At 41.1% G+C, this 20,005-nt stretch overlaps 1 protein-coding gene across 3 annotated transcripts in view; it reads right to left on the bottom strand.

Moving 5' to 3' along the window:
- eno4 (enolase 4) overlaps nt 1–20,005 on the bottom strand; it is a 76,550-nt gene that overhangs the window by 8,661 nt on the left and 47,884 nt on the right. For all 3 annotated transcript variants that reach the window (XM_039737226.1, XM_039737234.1, XM_039737242.1), the window contains exons 8-10: nt 19,716–19,880; nt 13,726–13,851; nt 5,572–5,767 (exon numbers count right to left, since the gene is read on the bottom strand). In XM_039737226.1, the coding sequence (XP_039593160.1) occupies nt 5,572–5,767; nt 13,726–13,851; nt 19,716–19,880 (487 nt within the window). The remainder of the gene's footprint in view (nt 1–5,571; nt 5,768–13,725; nt 13,852–19,715; nt 19,881–20,005) is intronic.

The raw sequence follows: 20,005 nt of genomic DNA, 5'->3' as shown, positions 1-20,005 counted from the left end.
TTTTTATATATTTTAAGCCCTTATAAACTCTCCCACACTGTTTATAAATATTCCCTGCACAATTATACAGCATAATCGCTTTGTATTCTCTTAGATATTAGGTAAGATTCATTAAAATTATGCATATAAACACACTGTTTATATACAGTAAAACCTAAATACTATTTTAAAGATATTGAGTGTCTCCGATATCACATATGTTACAGCCATCACGATAGACATGCCACCAGCAATAAATACGTACAATGAAAGAAAAATAGTATACAGTAAATGTGTGTACAGTGACACTAAAGGACGTACATGTACTAAGTACTGTAAGTAGAAAATTAATTATGGTTACTCACCAACAATGACACGATGACTTGTCTGATAACAATGAGTTTAATTTTACTGCACAACAAAGGAGAGCGTCACAGCTCTTCTAAAGGAGCCACTTCAGGCGATTGTGTAGCACCGCCGTTGTTCTTCTTCAATCCAAATCCCTAAAGCAGATTCCATCCAGACTACTGCCTTATTACATCCACTTACAACTCGTTTTGCACCCTGGTTAAAAGGACACTGCGGCTGTAGATCTTATATTCCTTTCCTACTTTTTAAATAAAAAGAATCGCAGCCTCATTGATGCTGTAATGGCGTCCTACAGTGGTGTAGCTTTTCCCTTCCTTCAACAAATGCAAAACGTTTACCTTTTTGGCAATTGTTAACATCTTCCGTTGGCGCTTGGGCACGGCCCCTGAAGCAGATCGAGCAGATCGTTTTGGAGCCATAATGAACGGCTTGACTACGCACAAAGATAAACACAAAAGAGCACAAAAGTGAGCGAGACGAGACTTCCTGGTTAACACTGCATTCATCACACTGGAACTTAACTGCGTGCTCTGATTGGTTAGCTTCTCAGTCATCCGCCAATAGCGTTCCTTGTATGAAATCAACACATTGTCTGCAGAACCCGCGAAGCAGCGAAAAATCCGCGTTATATATTTAGTTATGCTTACATATAAAATCCGTGATAGAGTGAAGCCGCGAAAGTCGAAGCGCGATATAGCGAGGAATTACTGTAGTCTATATCATGAGGTAATCCAATAAAGAAGATGGACTGTTACCAGAAATAGGCTGCATTGTTGGATGTAGACACTGCAATAGTATTGCAGCCTTGTTTTGTTAATCTTAGATAGAAAAGATTCTGACTGGGAACTATTTCTAAATGAGTATTTTTTTTGTAAGTGGAGGCATAAAAAAAACAAAAATAGGAGGAAGAGAAGGGCTTGGCAGGAGTGATGGGTAGTCAATCGTTGGTTGATGTTACTGTTGCCATTATTCTGTTAAGTAAGTTTAGAAAAGTAAAGAATAAAGTAACTAGGGGTGTACAATAATTGTCTACAATATTATTTTAATTGTTGCTTTAACTATGTGTTAGCTGACATTACCCACTGCATCATGTAGCCTAGTTTTGTGGGGTCGGACATGATTCTCAAACGAGACTACACATCAAGAGACAACCCATTCAAAAGTTTGTAATAAATAGCTGTGAAATCCTGCTCTTCAAGTCTACACACACAGGGTTTCCTACATACCCGCCTCTAATTCTTCCAGGGACTAGAAGAAAAGATGTGAGGCAAAAGGAAAATCAAAGATGCATAACCTGGAAGGCAAATATAGAATTTTGTCAAGTCAAAAATCGAAACCCTAAATCATTGTCAGAAATACGGAGAGTAAAAATCATTTTACCAGAAACACTAACTAAAAAGACACCACATTTTTTGTTATTTCTGCATAAACACAGATAATAGTAAGTGTTTATCATGACTTTTATATCCACATCCCTTTGATGCCACCAGGGTCTTCACTTGCTTGTCCAAAAACCAGCTTTACTCCAAATCAGCTGGTTTAAGCTACTACCTGCTCATTTCGGTCTAAAAAGACCCAAAAACATGGGAAGTTCAGAAAGAGCAAGAGTCCAAGATATCTCAAAGATGTTCCTCAAAGGAGATAAACTAAAAAAACTCTGACTTGTAAAGACAATCCAAAGTTTTGGGTTGATTACCAACTAATGTGGCAACAGCCACTCCACAAAATGCCAGTGCCTGCAATATACAAATGGTAAATGAATTCAACCTTTAAACAACACTATCTGGACACAAACCAAGGTCAATGTTAGAACTTGTGGGTTTAAATAAATCCTGAAAATAGGCATATATGTTCAGAAAATATCTCAAAAAAGGCAAAAAAACAAACTGGTCACAGAGATAGAGTGATAGAGGTGTCTACTAGCTTTCATCCTGTGCCACTGCCGTAGATTAAGTGAGTTTGCAAAATGTAAACATGCATATTGATTAATTTTGTCATATAGTAAGTAACTTTTTCAGTTATCTATTTTCTGAATATTTACAGTATACTTATAGTTCAGTCAGGGCTATTGCCCTGGCTTAAGTTTATGTCATTAATATTTGATTTTTTTGTTGTTTATTAAGATTCCATGTTTTGTTCTTTCTGTTTTTCATTTGCCTTTGTAAGATTGTGTTTTTCTTTGATTGTTTTCTTTAATTATTTGATTATTTATTTGAGTATTGTGTTTTGTGTATTTTGTCTTGTCCTCCTATGCACTTTGTATTCTTCGGGTGGAACCTAAAAAGGTAGGACCATCCTGATGTCACTGCTGAAGGACCGCCCTCAGCCTTTGTAGTAAGAAGCTGAGAATGTGTCCCCCACTGGTGCGTTGACCTCTAAGTATTGGATTTTCTACTTTAATTTGTTTGCTTCTGATATTGTTTTCATTATTATTTTGTGCATTAAGACTTGTTTCCTTAGAATTGCTTTAAGACAATCCCTTTTTTGCTCTTTTGAACATTTTTGATATATTTTTTTCTATTTTTGTTTTTTTTTTTATCTTTAAGGATTCTTTGTTTGGATTGTCTTTACATGCAAGAGTTTTATGGTTTTATTATTCATTTTTGTGACATCTTGGACTCTCTTACTATTTTTGAATATTGTAACTGAAGACAGCACTCCATTTTTTGGGCCTGTCTAGGCTGAAGCCTGCATTTAGTAACTTGAGACTTGCTTCATCTGGAGTAAAGCTATTTTGTTTTCTTTAATTATTTGATTTGTGAGTATTGTGTTTTTGTGTATTTTGTCTTGTCCTCCTATGCACTTTGTATTCTTCGGGTGGAACCTAAAAAGGTAGGACCAGGAGGCTTGCTTTCAGAGGTCTCACACCCTTTTCACCCCGTCCATGACTCCAAATCATAATAATACAGTGCTTGTGTGAGCACCGGAAGTTCTAGTGACTCGCTCAAAGTACTGGGGAGTAAATTTGAAACTGACCACAATGTACAATTGTAATATCCTATACAAGTTCAATGCAGTTGTTTCCATGTGTGCTCTGTAAGGTTAGCTTGCGTTTTTCTCATTTATTTTGAGCTGAATACATTTTTTGTTAGCCTAACTTTTTATTGGTGCCAGGCTGGATGGATGTTGGATGATTCGCTGTCTAAGCTGATGCTCCGGTGTTCAGGCACTCCTTATGGTAGCCTCCTGTAGGGGACAGGGCTGGACGATGGTAACATCCAATCTCAGTCCCAGTTATTTCCACAGCTGATGCCACTGTGCTTGCAGCAACCTGACGAAGTAGGCTGGGCTCATCCGTAGACTGCTGCGAGGTGTCCTTGGGCATTCACATGCTGTGGTTCACTCATCTTACTGTATGTGTGTTGCTCACATTATTTCACATTATCCCGGACATTACGACTCCACAACATATTCAGCTAGTTGGAAAAGCCCAAGAAAAACTAAATTGCCATTTCTTTGAATGTGAAAAAGGAAGTGAGAAGTGATAAGGTCCAGGTAAAATGCTTAATTAAACATTATTATGGTTTACTTTAATGACTTATGTTATTATTAGTCTAATTCTGCCAACTTTCATGTATTTTGATGTTTCAACAAAATGGGGCTCATTTTTGTGGCCAGGGAATGCTTAAAATTGTTTTCCATTTAAATGAATTCTAATTACTGTACACTCACCTAAAGGATTATTAGGAACACCTGTCCAATTTCTCATTAATGCAATTACCTAATCAACCAATCACATGGCAGTTGCTTCAATGCATTTAGGGGTGTGGTCCTGGTCAAGACAATCTCCTGAACTCCAAACTGAATGTCAGAATGGGAAAGAAAGGTGATTTAAGCAATTTTGAGCGTGGCATGGTTGTTGGTGCCAGATGGGCCGGTCTGAGTATTTCACAATCTGCTCAGTTACTGGGATTTTCACGCACAACCATTTCTAGGGTTTACAAAGAATGGTGTGAAAAGGGAAAAACATCCAGTATGCGGCAGTCCTGTGGGCGAAAATGCCTTGTTGATGCTAGAGGTCAGAGGAGAATGGGCCGACTGATTCAAGCTGATAGAAGAGCAACTTTGACTGAGATAACCACTCGTTACAACCGAGGTATGCAGCAAAGCATTTGTGAAGCCACAACACGCACAACCTTGAGGCGGATGGACTACAACAGCAGAAGACCCCACCGGGTACCACTCATCTCCACTACAAATAGGACAAAGAGGCTACAATTTGCACGAGCTCACCAAAATTGGACAGTTGAAGACTGGAAAAATGTTGCCTGGTCTGATGAGTCTCGATTTCTGTTGAGACATTCAAATGGTAGAGTCAGAATTTGGCGTAAACAGAAAGAGAACATGGATCCATCATGCCTTGTTACCACTGTGCAGGCTGGTGGTGGTGGTGTAATGGTGTGGGGGATGTTTTCTTGGTACACTTTAGGCCAATTAGTGCCAATTGGGCATCGTTTAAATGTCACGGGCTACCTGAGCATTGTTTCTGACCATGTCCATCCCTTCATGACCACCATGTACTCATCCTCTGATGGCTACTTCCAGCAGGATAATGCACCATGTCACAAAGCTCAAATCATTTCAAATTGGTTTCTTGAACATGACAATGAGTTCACTGTACTAAAATGGCCCCACAGTCACCAGATCTCAACCCAATAGAGCATCTTTGGGATGTGGTGGAACGGGAGCTTCGTGCCCTGGATGTGCAACCCACAAATCTCCATTAACTGCAAGATGCTATCCTATCAATATGGGCCAACATTTCTAAAGAATGCTTTCAGCACCTTGTTGAATCAATGGCACGTAGAATTAAGGAAGTTCTGAAGGCGAAAGGGGGTCAAACACGTATTAGTATGGTGTTTCTAATAATCCTTTAGGTGAGTGTATGTGTTTGAATTACAAACATTTGCTTCATGATGGGGGTTTTCAGGAATTGAGTTATTTGGCTAGCACTTGAATCATTATAATGTGACTTTTAAGTTTGTAAGGACTTTTTTTGACCATATTTAAAGCAGAGATCCTACATTTACTTGTACTTTTGATACTTAGGTTTGCTTACTATCAGATAATTTACTTTGTTCAGGTGCAAATGTTAAAGTTTCTTGTGTCGCTTTACAGAAAGGTATCTCTACTTTTGCTCAATGACGGTTGTTAGATACAGGTCCTCAGTGCCCTGCACCATTAGCCAAGCACAAAATTCACCAGACGTAAGGAATCTCTTACCTTTCAGCTTTGTGGTCATATGAATCAGGTCTGAAATAGTGGTCTCATTAGTGTGTCTGAGGACCAAACCACTGGCCTGCGACATGATCTGGTCAGGCTCAGCTAGAAGGGAGCCAATAGATTTTGATGTGCCTTCAGCAAGCAGGTAGCATTTAGACTGGACAGCTCTGTACAGGGATGTCCACTGCTCCTTGTCCTGTTAATAATCAGAGAATGCTTTTGTTATAAGAGGACATACAGATCTTTGTTTGTCTAAATTATTTTATTAATAGACATTTATATTCAAAGTAACCATGAAGGGCCCATTCAAGTACTAAGCCATGAGTGTCAAACTCAGTTCTTGGATGGAACAGTCACTGCAGGTTGTCACTCCATCCACTTTCTTAGTTATTGCTGCTAACAGAATATGCTTTGCTGCCTTTGCTTAAATGTACTCATCTTTTAGTATTCTGAAAACTAAATTGCTTGTTTTTCTAGCTACTGTTGTGGAACTATTTGATATTTAAGATGTTCTGTTTTGGCACATATGTAATTTATTTTTCATGTCATTCATTTTTATGTTATGATGGTGGTATTATTTTGTCTTGATTTTAAATTAATTGTTTCTTCTGTTGTCACCATTTTGCTGCCTTGATGATCATTACAAGAACTAAAAAGTACAACCACATAATTCCTGTCCTGCAGTCCTCACACTGGCTTCCAGTTAAGCATAGGGCTGATTTCTTACATATAAAGCCTTAAATGACTAGGGCCCTGTTCACTTATCTGAACTTATCATTCCTTACAAGCCAGAATTAGATGAGATCTCAAGATGCCTGCCTACTTAACATTCCAAGGATTAATACAGTAACAGTGGGAGATTGAGTTTTTAGGTTTAGGACCCTGAAGCTGTGGAGTGATCTACCTGCTTATATAAGAGATGCTACTTTTGCCCCCAGACTGAAGACTCACGACTTTAGTCTATCATACCCTGTTTAGCTGTGCATACTGCATCTGTTTTGTTAGTCATTGCAAAAATAATATATCTGATATAATAATTATGAATCATTAATAAACCTCCTCTATTCTGTTTCCCTTTTTGGTGCCACTGCTGTACTACAAAGATATTTTCCTTGGGAAGGCATCTGGGATACTTGGATCCTTAGAATCAACAGGTAGAAAGATTCTGTTGTCAATATGTCAAAATGAGAAGCGAAAAATCAGTGTATAGGTGGTACTAAAGTTAGAAAACCAGAGATAAAAAAAAAATGTTCTTTACAAAACCACAAAGCAAGGTTTGTTATACGTAGAAGAAAGCATGGTGAATTGGGCAACATTTTAACCTCATTGCTGCAATTACCTGTGGGACATGACCCCTGAGGACACACCCACTAGTGACAAGAAGGCTACCAAGACAACACAATATAGTGTGGTGGCCAGAAATGAAACAAAACCCAAAACATATTACGTAAGTACCCTTCAATGATGTGGGCATCAGGCTTAGCGGACAACCAGGCATGAAAGCAGAATAAAAGGCAGTAGGCTTGAAGGGTATTAAACCGGACCCTGGAGCAACACTTGGGACCGTAGCCCTTCGACTAAACAAAATATTTAACTGCCCAACCTCACCATCTTGAATCCATGATGGAATTAACTTCAGATTCTTCAGAACCATCTGCTATCACTGCAGGAGGGACAGAACTTGGAGAATGACATGGACTAAAATGAGAGACATGGAATGTGGAATAGGTCTTGAAATGCACAGGCAGTGACAAACTACAAGACATCAGTTCCACATAGCGTGTGATAACATAAGGGCTGATAAATCTTGGTGGTAGTTTACAGAATGGAATCTAAAGATGAATAGTAGTCATCCAAACCCTCTGCCCAACTGATAAAACAGGGGCGGCCTCACATTCAGTGCTGAAGGAGCACTTGGCCAGAAGACCTGTACTTTTTACATATGCATGAGCCAGAAGCTACTTAGTACAAATAAAACTACTATTCACTGCAGCAGTAATTTTTAGACATCCCAAAATTGAATTTCCCTTTACAGTCGAGGTAGATGCTTCTGGTGTTGGTGTAGGGGCTGTATAATAGCAGCCTGTTATCAACATGATCCTGAATCTGGTTTAGTGCATTTATATGCATTTTTTCAAAAATATTCAGTCAGAAATCCAAATCCAATTCATTTCTGGTATTTGTCTTATTGGTGTTTTGTTTCTAATTTCTTTCACCTACATTGGAGTTAGGAAGTATTCAGATCCCTTCGCTTTCTGCACATATTATTGTGCTGTAGATTTCATTTTAAATCGATGAACTTGCCATATTTGCCCATCAAGTTACACTCTATAACCCACAATAAAAAAGTGGAAACATGGTTTCAGAAAGGTTTGCAAATTTAATACAAATTTTAAAACTGAAATCTCTCCTTCATAGAAGTAACCATAACCACTGATGTTTTTTGCTTAGTGATTTTTGTGTTTTATTTTTACTGCTTTATTGCCATTATGGTTTCTTATGGGTACATCAGTTTCTTCATGCACTGTTTGGATTATGGTCGGGTTTGTATGGCCCATGATGTTTTAACAGCAATGGGATAACAGGTCACCAATTAGGGCACATCTCTATCTATACTCTTAGAAGTTCAAAATTTCTGCTTGTACTTTATTGATGACTTCTTTGCTCTCCTTTTCTGAACTCTATTCTTTGATTCTCATCTAGGTTCTTGTTGCTTGATGTATTGAGTTCTCAGCTGAGACCTTTGCTTGCTCTCTAATAACGTCTTTTCTCCTGATCTGTTTACATCTTCTGATATCATGTTTTCCTCCACACAGCAGAATTCAGCCTGTCCTTCCTCTTTTGACAATGTTTTTGCAGCTTTCTATCATCTCCCAGTCTTTTTGTGCTCACAACAGTCCATGGGTGCACTACATGTCACCTTAAAACTATTCCGTCTCCTGGTCATACTTGTACTGACATTAAAGTTCTGGCACACAATTCCTCTCTATGTAGCTATAACAGCTGCTTGTTAACATTTAGGACTGAGGTGCTACAGGTCACAAACATTTGGATGAGGGGGTCCCAGTTTCTAAAGGGTTGCATTTGGCTTTAGATTTTTGCTATACTGTATGTCATTTTATAAATCAAAGCCAACTCTTGCTGTTAGTGATACGTGTTTATTTAATTTGGAGCCGCCACTCTGACACATCTAACATTTCTAACATTGTTTATGCCTCTTTCATCCAAACGTTTTTTGACCTTGAGTAGTGCAGCACATAATTTTCATTGCCAGCTGGCAAAGGAATAAATAAGAAATACATGTTTTGGAATCTTAAAATGTGTGTCAATTAAAAGTCAGGCAACTGTTTCATTAGCAGCAGTTATTGGCTACCCAGCCTTCCATGAACCTGTGAACTAAACTATGGGCTCTGTGTTCCACTTACCCCATAATTTTGAGTGAACCCTACCCCAATGGACACAACATGGCGTGCTGCTCTTTGGACTCTAAAAATGTGAGATCGCTTTAACACAAAGTCTCAGAGCAGCACTTACCAAATCAAAGCAAACAATGTGTATATCTGATGCTTAGGTTTTCTTGAGGATGGTTTATATTCTTCCTACCTCCAAAATGCTCATTTTTAAAGTGACTTAAAAATCAAATTAACTCATCATACGATTAACTGTTACAGAGAGTATCGGCATTGCATACTCAAAAAAGCTTACCATCCTCACAGAATGTAATACAGAGCCATGCTTGTATTGTTGGCCTTTGAAACTGGAAATGAGCAGCAGGTTGGTCACTTTTACTAAACCTAAAGTTGTACCCTTATACAGTACAGTGCACTCCATAATGTTTGGGGAAAAGATTTGATTTACTCCTGTGCTCCAGTTTAAAATGACAAAATAATCAATTCTGGTGCGATTACAGCGGACACTGCAGACTTTCATTTCAGGGTATTTGCATACATTTCAGTCGCAGCACTTTTTCTCCATGGTCCCCCCGTTACAGTGCACCACAATGTTTGGGACAACAGTTCTACTAAAGCAGTTGTCATATTTAGTTCTTTGTCACATATCCCTGCCATACAATGCCTGCTTGTAGTCTGTGTTTCATAAACATTAGCAGGTGCTGAGGATCTTCTCTGGTGCTGCTCTGGCAAGCCTCTAATGCAGCCATCTTCAGCTCCTGCTTGTTCTGGGGGCTTGTCCCCTTAAGTTTTCTCTTCTGCATATGGAAGGCCTGCTCATTGGATTTAAATTGGGTGACTGGCTTGGCCAGACAAGAATCTTACAGCTCAGGCGAGATTGTGTTGGTTTGGACATGTGCAGGGGAGAGATGCTGAGTATATTGGGAGAAGGATGTTAAAGATAGAGCTGACAGGGAAGAGGAAAAGAGGAAGGCCTAAGAGAAGGTTTATGGATGTGGTGAGAGAGGACATGAAGGTGATGGGTGTAACAGAGCAAGATGGAGAGGACAGAAAGATATGGAAGAAGATGATCCACTGTGGCAACACCTAATGGGAGCAGCCGAAAGAAGAAGAAGAAAGAGGAACAAGCATGTTTTGAACCTCGCAAAAAGAAGAGAAGCTTGTCTGCCTGTTCTCTCGTGTTTTGTGTAGGGACAGAGACTGCTGCTCAACTCGTCATGCCTGTTAAACTGTTAACCCTTCGTACAGCATTGGGTTAACACCCCAATGTCTAAAGCCAAAGTCAAACCTCTTTGATTTTATTGTAGCGAGTCATAAGGTAGTTGGAGTGTGTCACTGGCTATGTCACTTTAAGGGACCGGCTGTACGGGAGCACGTTACTACAACTGAAAATTAGGGGAAATGTCATGTAAAGTGACATAAGGCGCTTTTCCACTGCATAGTACGGCACAGCACGGTTCAGTACAGCTCACCTTGGTTCGGCTCAGTTCGGCTCGGTTTGCGTTTCGACTGCAGTTTAGTACCGCTTTAGAGTGGGTGGGATTATTCACGTGTCGTTATAGTTGCGCCGCCTCTACTGCCGTGACACTTTTACAACGACACGCAGACAACGACAACACTTTAGCTCGACGACGCGCAAGGTTAAGCATCTAAAAAAAGCACATCACTAGCTAACTTTTATCACTGTTGCAAAGCATAAAATGAACTTAACTGCCAGTGTAACATTAAAATGCTGATTCTGTATATTACAGATCTTCCACATTTTGCAAAAAAGTCGCCGCAACAGACCATCTGTTTGGACATTTAACCGTGCTTCAGAGTGGTGGGATGTGATTGTTCCTGGTTTTACAAACACTCAGTGGCTGGAGAACTTTCGAATGTCTGAAGAAACATTCATCCACTTATCCAAAAAACTGCGTCCAGCGATGGAGAGACGGGACACAAACTTCCGCGTGTGTGTACCTAAAAGAAAAGAATATCCAGTGACACAGTAATGACGATTTTCTCCGGCCAATCAGTGACCAGCAGAGTTTACACGTCACGTTTTGGTAACGGTTCGGCGCTTGGAACCTCGGCTGAGGTGGTACTAAAAAAAGGACCAGGTACCAGGTACTGTTCCCAGTGGAAAACCCCCCAAAAGTGAGCTGAACTGAACCGTGTCGTGCCGTACTATGCAGTGGAAAAGCGCCAATAGTTCTTTACAATTCTGCTGTTCCTCTCCATGCACAGGATGACCCCTCAGATTCACTTTTCTCAGTGGCTAACCACCTTTTTAATTTAAAAGCAAATATCCCTGCCTTCACTCTTTCCTAATGCCTGCTTGGCCATTTTCTACTTGAAGAAGGTTCAGCAGCAAAATGAGTTGCAAGATTCCTCAAGTACTGCGGTGGGCTGGCGCCCTGCCCGGGGTCTGTTTCCTGCCTTGCGCCCTGTGTTGGCTGGGATTGGCTCCAGCAGAGCCCCGTGACCCTGTAGTTAGGATATAGCGGGTTGGATAATGGGATGGATGGATTCCTCAAGTACTGTAATATAACAGCACTCCAGATGAGGCCTCCAAGGAGGTTCTGCTCAAGCTTTATAACACACTGGTGAGGCCTCTTCTGGAGTACTGGATGCAGTTTTGGTCTCCAGGCTACAAAAAGGACATAACAGCACAAGAAAAGGTCCAGAGAAGAGCGACTAGGCTGAGTCCAGGGCTACAGGGGATGAGTGATGAGGAAAGATTAAAAGAGCTGAGCCTTTAGAGTTTAAGAAAAAGAAGATTAAGAGGAGACATGACTGAAGTGTTTAAAATTATGAAGGGAATTAGTAATCGAGACTTGTATTTTAAAATTAGTTCTTCAAGAACACGGGGACACAGTTGGAAATTTGTTAAGGGGAAATTTCGCACAAACATTAGTTTTTCTTTACACAAAGAATGATAGACACTTGGAATAAACGACCAAGTAGTGTGGCAGACAGTAAGACTTTAGGAACTTTCAAAACTCAACGATGTTTTTTGAAAGAATTAAGTGGATGGGACTGGAGAGCTTTGTTGTGCTGAATGGCCTGTTCTTGTCTCGATTGTTCTAATGTTCTAATCTCATGTAAAGGAGCATTACAGGTAAAAAAGCTTAGAAAACAGATTCTGAAAAAATTGTAATATACTGATCACCGATCAAGCCACTTCGGGTAAAAATTGAAAGCACTAACTGCTGTGCCGCTCAGGACTAAACTTCATAAAATCAGGCCAAGACTCATTGACAAGGACTGTAGTGGTCATGGGAAGGAACGGAGATGTTTATCAACGATGACTTCTAATGTCAAATGAGCGTCGGTGAAGATGGCTTTAGTGAATTCAAGTCTATATCACTGTATAAGCAACATGTATAAAGAATGATAAAGACACCAACTCATGGTAAATGTTATAATGAAGACTGACCGGCTCCTTAAACTGACCCAGCTGGAGACAAGGATGGATATTAAATTGAAAATCTTGGTTTTTTTTTTGTTTTTTTAATATAGTGCCTGTCATGTGGAGTACCATGTCATGGTGTTTGGCAAAATGAGCACTGGTGAGTTAAAGGAATAATGGGAGTCAATGGTAGGGACTGAAGCAGTGGACCTCTTTGTCTATACAGAACTATAAAATGCGAGCAGGTTCTCTACTTGAGTTTAAACATCTCAGGTTCCTGTTCACAAGTGAGGGAAGAAGAGAGGGGAAGATCAAAACGTGGATCAGAGTGGTGGCAGCAGTTACATGGATGTTGTACCAGTCAGTCATGGTGAAGAGAGCTCTCAGTTTACCAGTCAGTCTACATTCTAGCCTTTGGGCACTGACTGAAAGAGTTGGATCTTGAACACAAGGGGAGTACAAGATTTTCCTTCACAGAGTGTCTGGTCTCAGCCTTATAGAAAACTTGAGGAGTGCAGACATTCTGGAGGAGTTTAAAGTACAGCTGCTGCTCTTCTCAGTTAAGTTGAAGTGGTTGGGTTTCTGTCTAGATTTCATCCTTGTTGGAGGTGTTTCAGTCATGTCCATCCAGGAGGAGATCTCAGAGCACACTCAAGGGATTCTGGAGTGATTATATTTCTCGGCTGGCCTGGGAACACCTTGGAACCCCCCTGGAGGAATTAGGAGGAGCTGGTGGACAAAGGGACAGCTAGGCATCTTTGCTCAGACTGCTGCCCCACGACTTGGACCCCAATAAGCAGCAGAAAATTGATCAATGTCAGCAGGATCTCTCATCTTGGATGGCATCTCCTTCACAGGGTGACCCCACTGAGCTCCTGGCATGTGATCTCAGGCCCACCCTTTATTAGCCATTTTATCCACTAGAGCCAAAGGAGACCTCAGCTCACGTGGTTAATCAGCCTGAAACTCTAAGGTGTCTTACCTACCTGAGCCTGCAGCAGTTTATAGAAGATATGGGGTAACCACCTTGACATTTTTTTAATTTCTTATGCCCGAGAACGATCTTAAAATACTTAAAAATCTGGCAAAGTTTACAAGAAAACCATACAAGAAAGGCAAGTGTTAACTGTACCGGGCTTCATTACAGTTCAAATTAAATGGTTAGTATCAATGTTAGGGTATAAGCAGATTATCAGAAATATTAAATCATTTAAAAGGTTGCTATTGGCAACAAAAAGATTAGATGAGCTTATGTAGATTTTACAGCAGCTAAGCCAGAACAGTATGGAGAGAAAGATTAAACCGTTAGACAGCGAGGTCGATAGCCAAAAGCGGACGCTCACACGCTACCTCTCTCCGCAGAGGATCAATCAGGGCAATAACTGCGGGATACCGGTTAAGCAAATCCACCAGGACATCGACCATCTCATCAGGGCTCTTGGCTGTTCCATTGGCAATTTCATATTTGCCTTTTTGCTAAAAAAAAAAAAAATACAATTTTTATAAGTAAAGCATGCATATGTCATCTGGAGCCTTCAGAACAAAAAGTCAAACCCTAGCTGTCAGGAGACAGGGGTTCACAAATCCAACACACGATCAGAAACAGTGCAAAATGTACATGGGAGCAGCATGATGGCTCAGCGGTTCACGCGTTGTCCTTACAGCTCCAGCACACCTTTGTTACACAATCTCTCCATGTCCATGTTGACTTGTTTTGATTTTCCTCCCTCATCCCAGAGTGGCAATTCTAAAGTGGCCTTGATTGAGTGAATTTGCCTTTATGCCAGGCTGGGTGCCAGTCTCAGTATAGGCTTTGTGAAGTCATAGGCAGGGTTAGAACAAGAATGTCATGTCATTTTCTAACCTGCTTAATGCAGACCGGGGTTGTGGTGGGGTGGATGAAGTCCATCTCAGCTAGCAATGGGGACAAGGCCATCGCAGGGTGAACACACACTCTGGCCAGTTTAGTGTCACCAATCCACCTAACCTGCATGTCTTTGGACTGCGGGCGGAAACTGGACAAAACCCAGGCCATGACCCCTGGTCTGCTAACTGCAAGGCACCAGCACTACCGCAGTGCTGCCATATTCTTTATCTTCATCTAGTCATGCCTTTCCATTTGATATTTAGGTTCTGTAAGAGCCTTTTAAAGAGCTGTACAGACATACTGTAAATACAATCACACGAAAAGGAAATGGCCCCTCGTTTAATTCTACGCTTTACATATTGTTATGATTTTTACTCGAGGTGGGAAAGCCAAAGCCATAAAACTCTTCCAAACTCAAAAAGGCCACTTTATTGGATCAAACAAGTTTATTTAATTATTAAATTTAACAAGAAATGAGTTGAAAATTTAAAGAGAAGTATCATTAGCTAAATTTAAATAATGAAATAAGAGGTCTATTCAAAACAAACCCTAGAAAGAAATGAACAAAAAAAAAATGAACAAATAACTCAAAGAAGTACATTTGAGAAACTTAAGAAGAAAATACAAAGAAAAACAAACAAGGGAAAACCTGAGCCAAAATACAAATTCAAGTGTCCCCATAATACCATGAAACCCTTACTTACTTACAGGTCTCCTTAAAATAGTGACAGGAATAACAATAGCAATAATAAGGCACACACACACCCCCACACGCTTATGGGCATTCAGAAACTATTCAGACCCCTTCACTTTTTACACATATTTTTATGTTAAAATCTTTTAAATTCATTTTTGCCCACATCAAGCAACACTCAATACGCCAGAATCTCAAAGCCAAAACATCCATCCATTATCCAACCCGCTATATCCTAACTACAGGGTCACGGGGGTCTGCTGGAGCCAATCCCAGCCAACACAGGGTGCATGGCAGGAAACAAACCCTGGGCAGGGCGCCAGCCCACCACAGGGCACACACACACACACACACACACACTTTAGGATCGGCAATACACCAAACCTGCATGTCTTTGGACTTTGGGAGGAAACCCACCCAGACACGGGGAGTACATGCAAACTCCACACAGGGAGCCCCCGGAAAGCGAACCCGGGTCTCCTAACTGTGAGGCGGCAGCGCTACCCACTGCGCCACTGTGCCGCCTCAAAGCAAAAACAGAATTTTAGAAAACATTTTTGCACTTTTATTAAAAATAAAAATCTGAAAGTTCAGAAACACTGTGACATCTGAAATTGGGCTCAGCTGAGGTTCTTCTCGTTCTATTGATCATCGTTGAGATGTTTGGAGTCCACCTGTGGATGATTCACAACCCAAGCTATGCGACCAACAAGGCCGTGAGACAGAATTGTGTCACGGCGCTGATCTGGGCAAGGCTATAAAAATATAAAGTGGCCTCCATAGTTCTTAAATAGAAGAAGTTTGAAACAACCTTGACTCTTCCTATAGCTTGTCCACCTGGCCAAACTGAGCAATCAGGTGAGAAGGACATTTTTAAGAGAGTTGACCAAGAACCCGATGGTCTGTCTGACTGAGCTCCAGAGAACCTGTGTGGAGAAAGGAACAACGTCCATCATCCCTGCAGCACTCCACTGATCAGGTCTTGATGACAGAGTGCCCAGATGGAAGCCTCTACATCATTCCATGGCTGGAGTACATGAGGTTCATAATTGGTCTTTCCATCGTCATCCCTCTCTGCCACTATTCCATCCCACCTTTGCCTCCAAATGTATTGTCCCATGCTTTCCACGGACATGAAACCACACCCAGCTGTGTAATCTAACAGTCTGTGAACTGGGGATGGACTAGCACAAGTGACGGCAACAACAGTTTCTTGGTGTACAAAGAGTGTGTTTTTATTTCAAATGACAAATTGTTGTCATAATTAGTTTATAACTAAATACTGTCATTAAAAAAAAATCAACAGTATTATGGAGTCTTAATAAATAATTAAAACACCGTTAAAGTCAAAAATGTCCACAATCCTGAGTCCTCCCACCACAGCAACGCAAATCACAGAACTCATTCCATAAATGCAGACACCTCACCTCTGCAGCATTTATCGATAATCGCACTGGGTCGCTATTATAATCTCGGAGACCACTGCTGATTTTTTTATTATGGAAAGTCACTGAGAGGGTCTTTCAGTTGTTCTGATATATTTTGGCAAAGTTTCATTTAAATTTTTGTTTCATCCCATTCTTAGTTTACGTGACACATCTCTGCAGTTGTGGCATCAGTGACACAGTGGGAGCCGACAGCTGAAAGATGGCGTCAGTTCTGTTAGGTATCATTTCTCACTTCTTTAGCTTCAGCTAGTTTCTTGAAAAAGTAGGCCTGGTGTTAGGTTTCATATTCAGTTGTGAACCCCTTTTTATCTTTAATTCTCGATGTACCTCTGTGTTTGGGTAGCTTTATTATCTCATCTGTATATTTTGACTCTGACACAGCATCCTCTTTTGAACACAATCCATGCTTTATGTTGCCATCTTCTGGTTTTTTTAAGCACTCATACTGTTACTGAAGGTCTAAAACTATTAGTTAAAGATCTCAAAAAGGGGAAAAACAAAGAGCAGAATATCCAGATGAGTTTATAAGAAAACAAACACTAGACAGGGGCCTTCGGCACAAAGATCTGTACATTCTAATGCCAAGGAAAGAAGCTAATGGCAGGCAAGTGTCTTTTATAGGCTCCTCAGGTAACTACGGCATTAATGACCACAGCACCTGACTGACCTAACTGGGAGGCCCCTTTAAACTTTAGACGCAACAGTGGGTGAGGGACAGGGGGAAAATAAAAATGGGAGCAAGGCATTAGAGGACAAAGTGGGCATTTCCCATTCGACTAGGCTTTAGGGGCACACCAAGGGCCTCATGTGCATAGAATTCACAGTAAAACATGGCCTACGGACAAAACAAATGTGCGTACGCCAACTTCCACGCACTTCCCCTTTATAATTCTCAATGAACATGAAATTTAACGCACATGCACACGCGCCTACAGCCTCACAGAATTTGCATATTTTATTAATATGCAAATCAATAGAAATATCACCTTCCGTTTGGTGTTTTGTTAAAAGACAATGGCAAAATCACATGGAAAAAAAGAAGAATTTCAGCAAATGTGAAGTGGAGGCAAGGAAAAATGTGCTGTTTGTTGGCTTAAGCAGTGGTATAACCAAGAAAAGGAAGCTATGGAGTGATACGGCGTGGCAAAGATACTCGAAAGTTCAAGTTCAGAAAGTCGCACACTTCCCAAAATAAAAAAGAAGAGGTCAGATATCAAAGTTGATGTGACGTGAAGGCGAGTGGCAACCCACCGTCTGCTTATTCTGTTTCTGACAATATTACAAACGCTGATGACACTACTCCATGCGATGATGGTGCGATTGTGCCCAGCAAATCTTCAGACGCTGGCTGCACACACACCTCTGCCTCGGAAATCACTGGGTGACACTCTGGCTGTGTGCTGACGGATGCTGTCCTGGAGTCACAAAATGCAGTAGTGGATGCTGTCAGAGATGTGGCCAATGTAATACTGACCACAAATTCAATTAATTGATTAAAAAATAAATGCTGCATCTGAATCCTTGTTTCTACATTACATTCAAACAAAGTTGTAATGATGTCCGATTTGACTGACCATTTGGTGGTTCACGGTCATGTTCATCATAGCGCATCTCTTTAGGTACAGGCAAGCCACAATTGTCACTCTGTTTTGTCTTCCATGATTCTCAACAGTATGTGAATTCAAATACTTACTACATGCTTGTTGGGTCTCATCACTCATAAGCTGAAAGGCGACTTCTGGAAAAACACAACTTGAAGTAGTCGTGGGGCTGCTAATCCGTAGTGTCATCTAGAACACCGTGTCATTTGATGAAGTCCAGTTTCCAGCTTGCCTCCCATGGATCCATGTCTGTGTAGTCCTCTCAGGGTGACTTGTTGCCATCAGCTACACGAACGTGTTAAGCACTACGATCAGCTGGGGACCAATCAGCTGATGCAGGAACCTGACTCTCGTTTTTAATATCCAGATCATTTGCATCAGAGTTCGGTAAGCGTCCATGTAGTCCTCCCAGGCGAATGCTGTCGTAGGAGAATCAGGTGCACGATTAGCTGGGGACCGATCATCTGACGCAGGTACCCGACTTTTGTTTTTTCATCTCCAGTTTATTTCCATCAAAATCATCAAAAGTTTGACAAGTGCCAGTTTAGTCCTTCCGGGTGAACATTGTAATACAGGGTGGTCCAGATGTAATTACCGTATTTACGCATGTACCACGCACACATTTTAGAAAATTAGCATTAGAAAATCAGGTGCGCGTCATACACAAGGAAATGTGATTCTGTAATGTTTACTTGTTCTGCTTGGGCTCGCACGCTCGCTCACTTGCTCGCTCTCTCCCTCTCTCTCTTGCTTGTTTGCACTCTCGCTCGCTCACGCACTCTCTCTCTCTCTAAACACTTCCTATACAATCACAATGCACGTCGAACACGGGGCAAATCGATTTTTGCGATTTTCTTTGTAAAAATTAGAGTGCGCGTCTTACACGAGGGTGCGTGGTACATGAGTAAATACGGTATGCAGATCCAGATCGTCTGGATGACTGATTTATGTGGGAACGATTCCAGTTTGGCGCAAAAACGATTCTTCGTGTTATTAGTTTCGCACACTTCTCGATGGTCCAGGATTTTTCGGGTGATTTTCTATGTAATAAACTTAAGTTATAGAGTAATGAAAATTGCATAATTAGATCTGGACCACCCTATAGGTGTGTCAGCTGCACAATCATCTGGGGACCGATCAGCTGATGCAGGTACCTGAGTTTAATTTTCAGTTTCCAGATCACTTGCATCAAAATCGTAGTTCGAGTCGGATTCAGCAATATTATGCAAAAAATAAATAAATGATACCGACGGAGCATTTTGCTTTGTACATTTGCTCCGCTCTCTCATTCAAGACGTTGTTTACTCTCCGCTACTCACGCACACGCAGGGATTCGACCTCATGTCAACGAGTCTAACGGTCCTCCAAGTAAAGAGGGGCTACCGATAACATTAATGGTGAGTTTTAGCGACGTTTACAGCTTTTATCGCCCTCTGCCCCTGAGTCGACAAAATTCAACATCCACCCTAAAAGTGCTAAGGAAGGTTATTCAGGGTCCGTATGTCAAAAAAACTTTGGGTTGCAAGATCCCATTTGAACAAACAACAGACCACACATCTTCCAGAACAAAGTGAAGTGAGTTGGTCCTAATGTATGAGACCACATTTGATGAAAGCAAACAATGGAGCAACACCACGAGACTATTAAGGAAGGTGGCATTGGGCTTGATGATTTGGGATTGATCACTTCAGCCTGGACAAACGGTCAGGGTAGCAACGGCCTGTACTTACATAATCCACGAGCTCATGGGCCGCACAGTTCACTGCAAGGTGGATGTCCATCCCCACTGTCAGTTCCAGAGCCTTTGCGGCTTCCATGACGAGGTCCAGGGGCTGCTCCATGCGGTCATAACTCAGTAGTAAAGAGCCAAGGTGTGACTGAGCTTTTGATGCAGGCTTTAGAAAAACAGCAACAGAGCAAGAAGTGAGGGCCTGTCGCTTATTATAAGACACAAAAAACTACAAGAATCCTCCACCCAAAACGGGTTTGTATATATTATTTACCCTGTGTATTTTGTCAT

The sequence above is a fragment of the Polypterus senegalus genome, chromosome 1 (genome assembly GCF_016835505.1).
Source record: "Polypterus senegalus isolate Bchr_013 chromosome 1, ASM1683550v1, whole genome shotgun sequence".
Lineage (NCBI taxonomy): Eukaryota > Metazoa > Chordata > Cladistia > Polypteriformes > Polypteridae > Polypterus > Polypterus senegalus.
The sequence above is the reverse complement of the archived record's forward strand: the minus strand, read 5'-3'. Positions and strand labels throughout refer to the sequence as shown.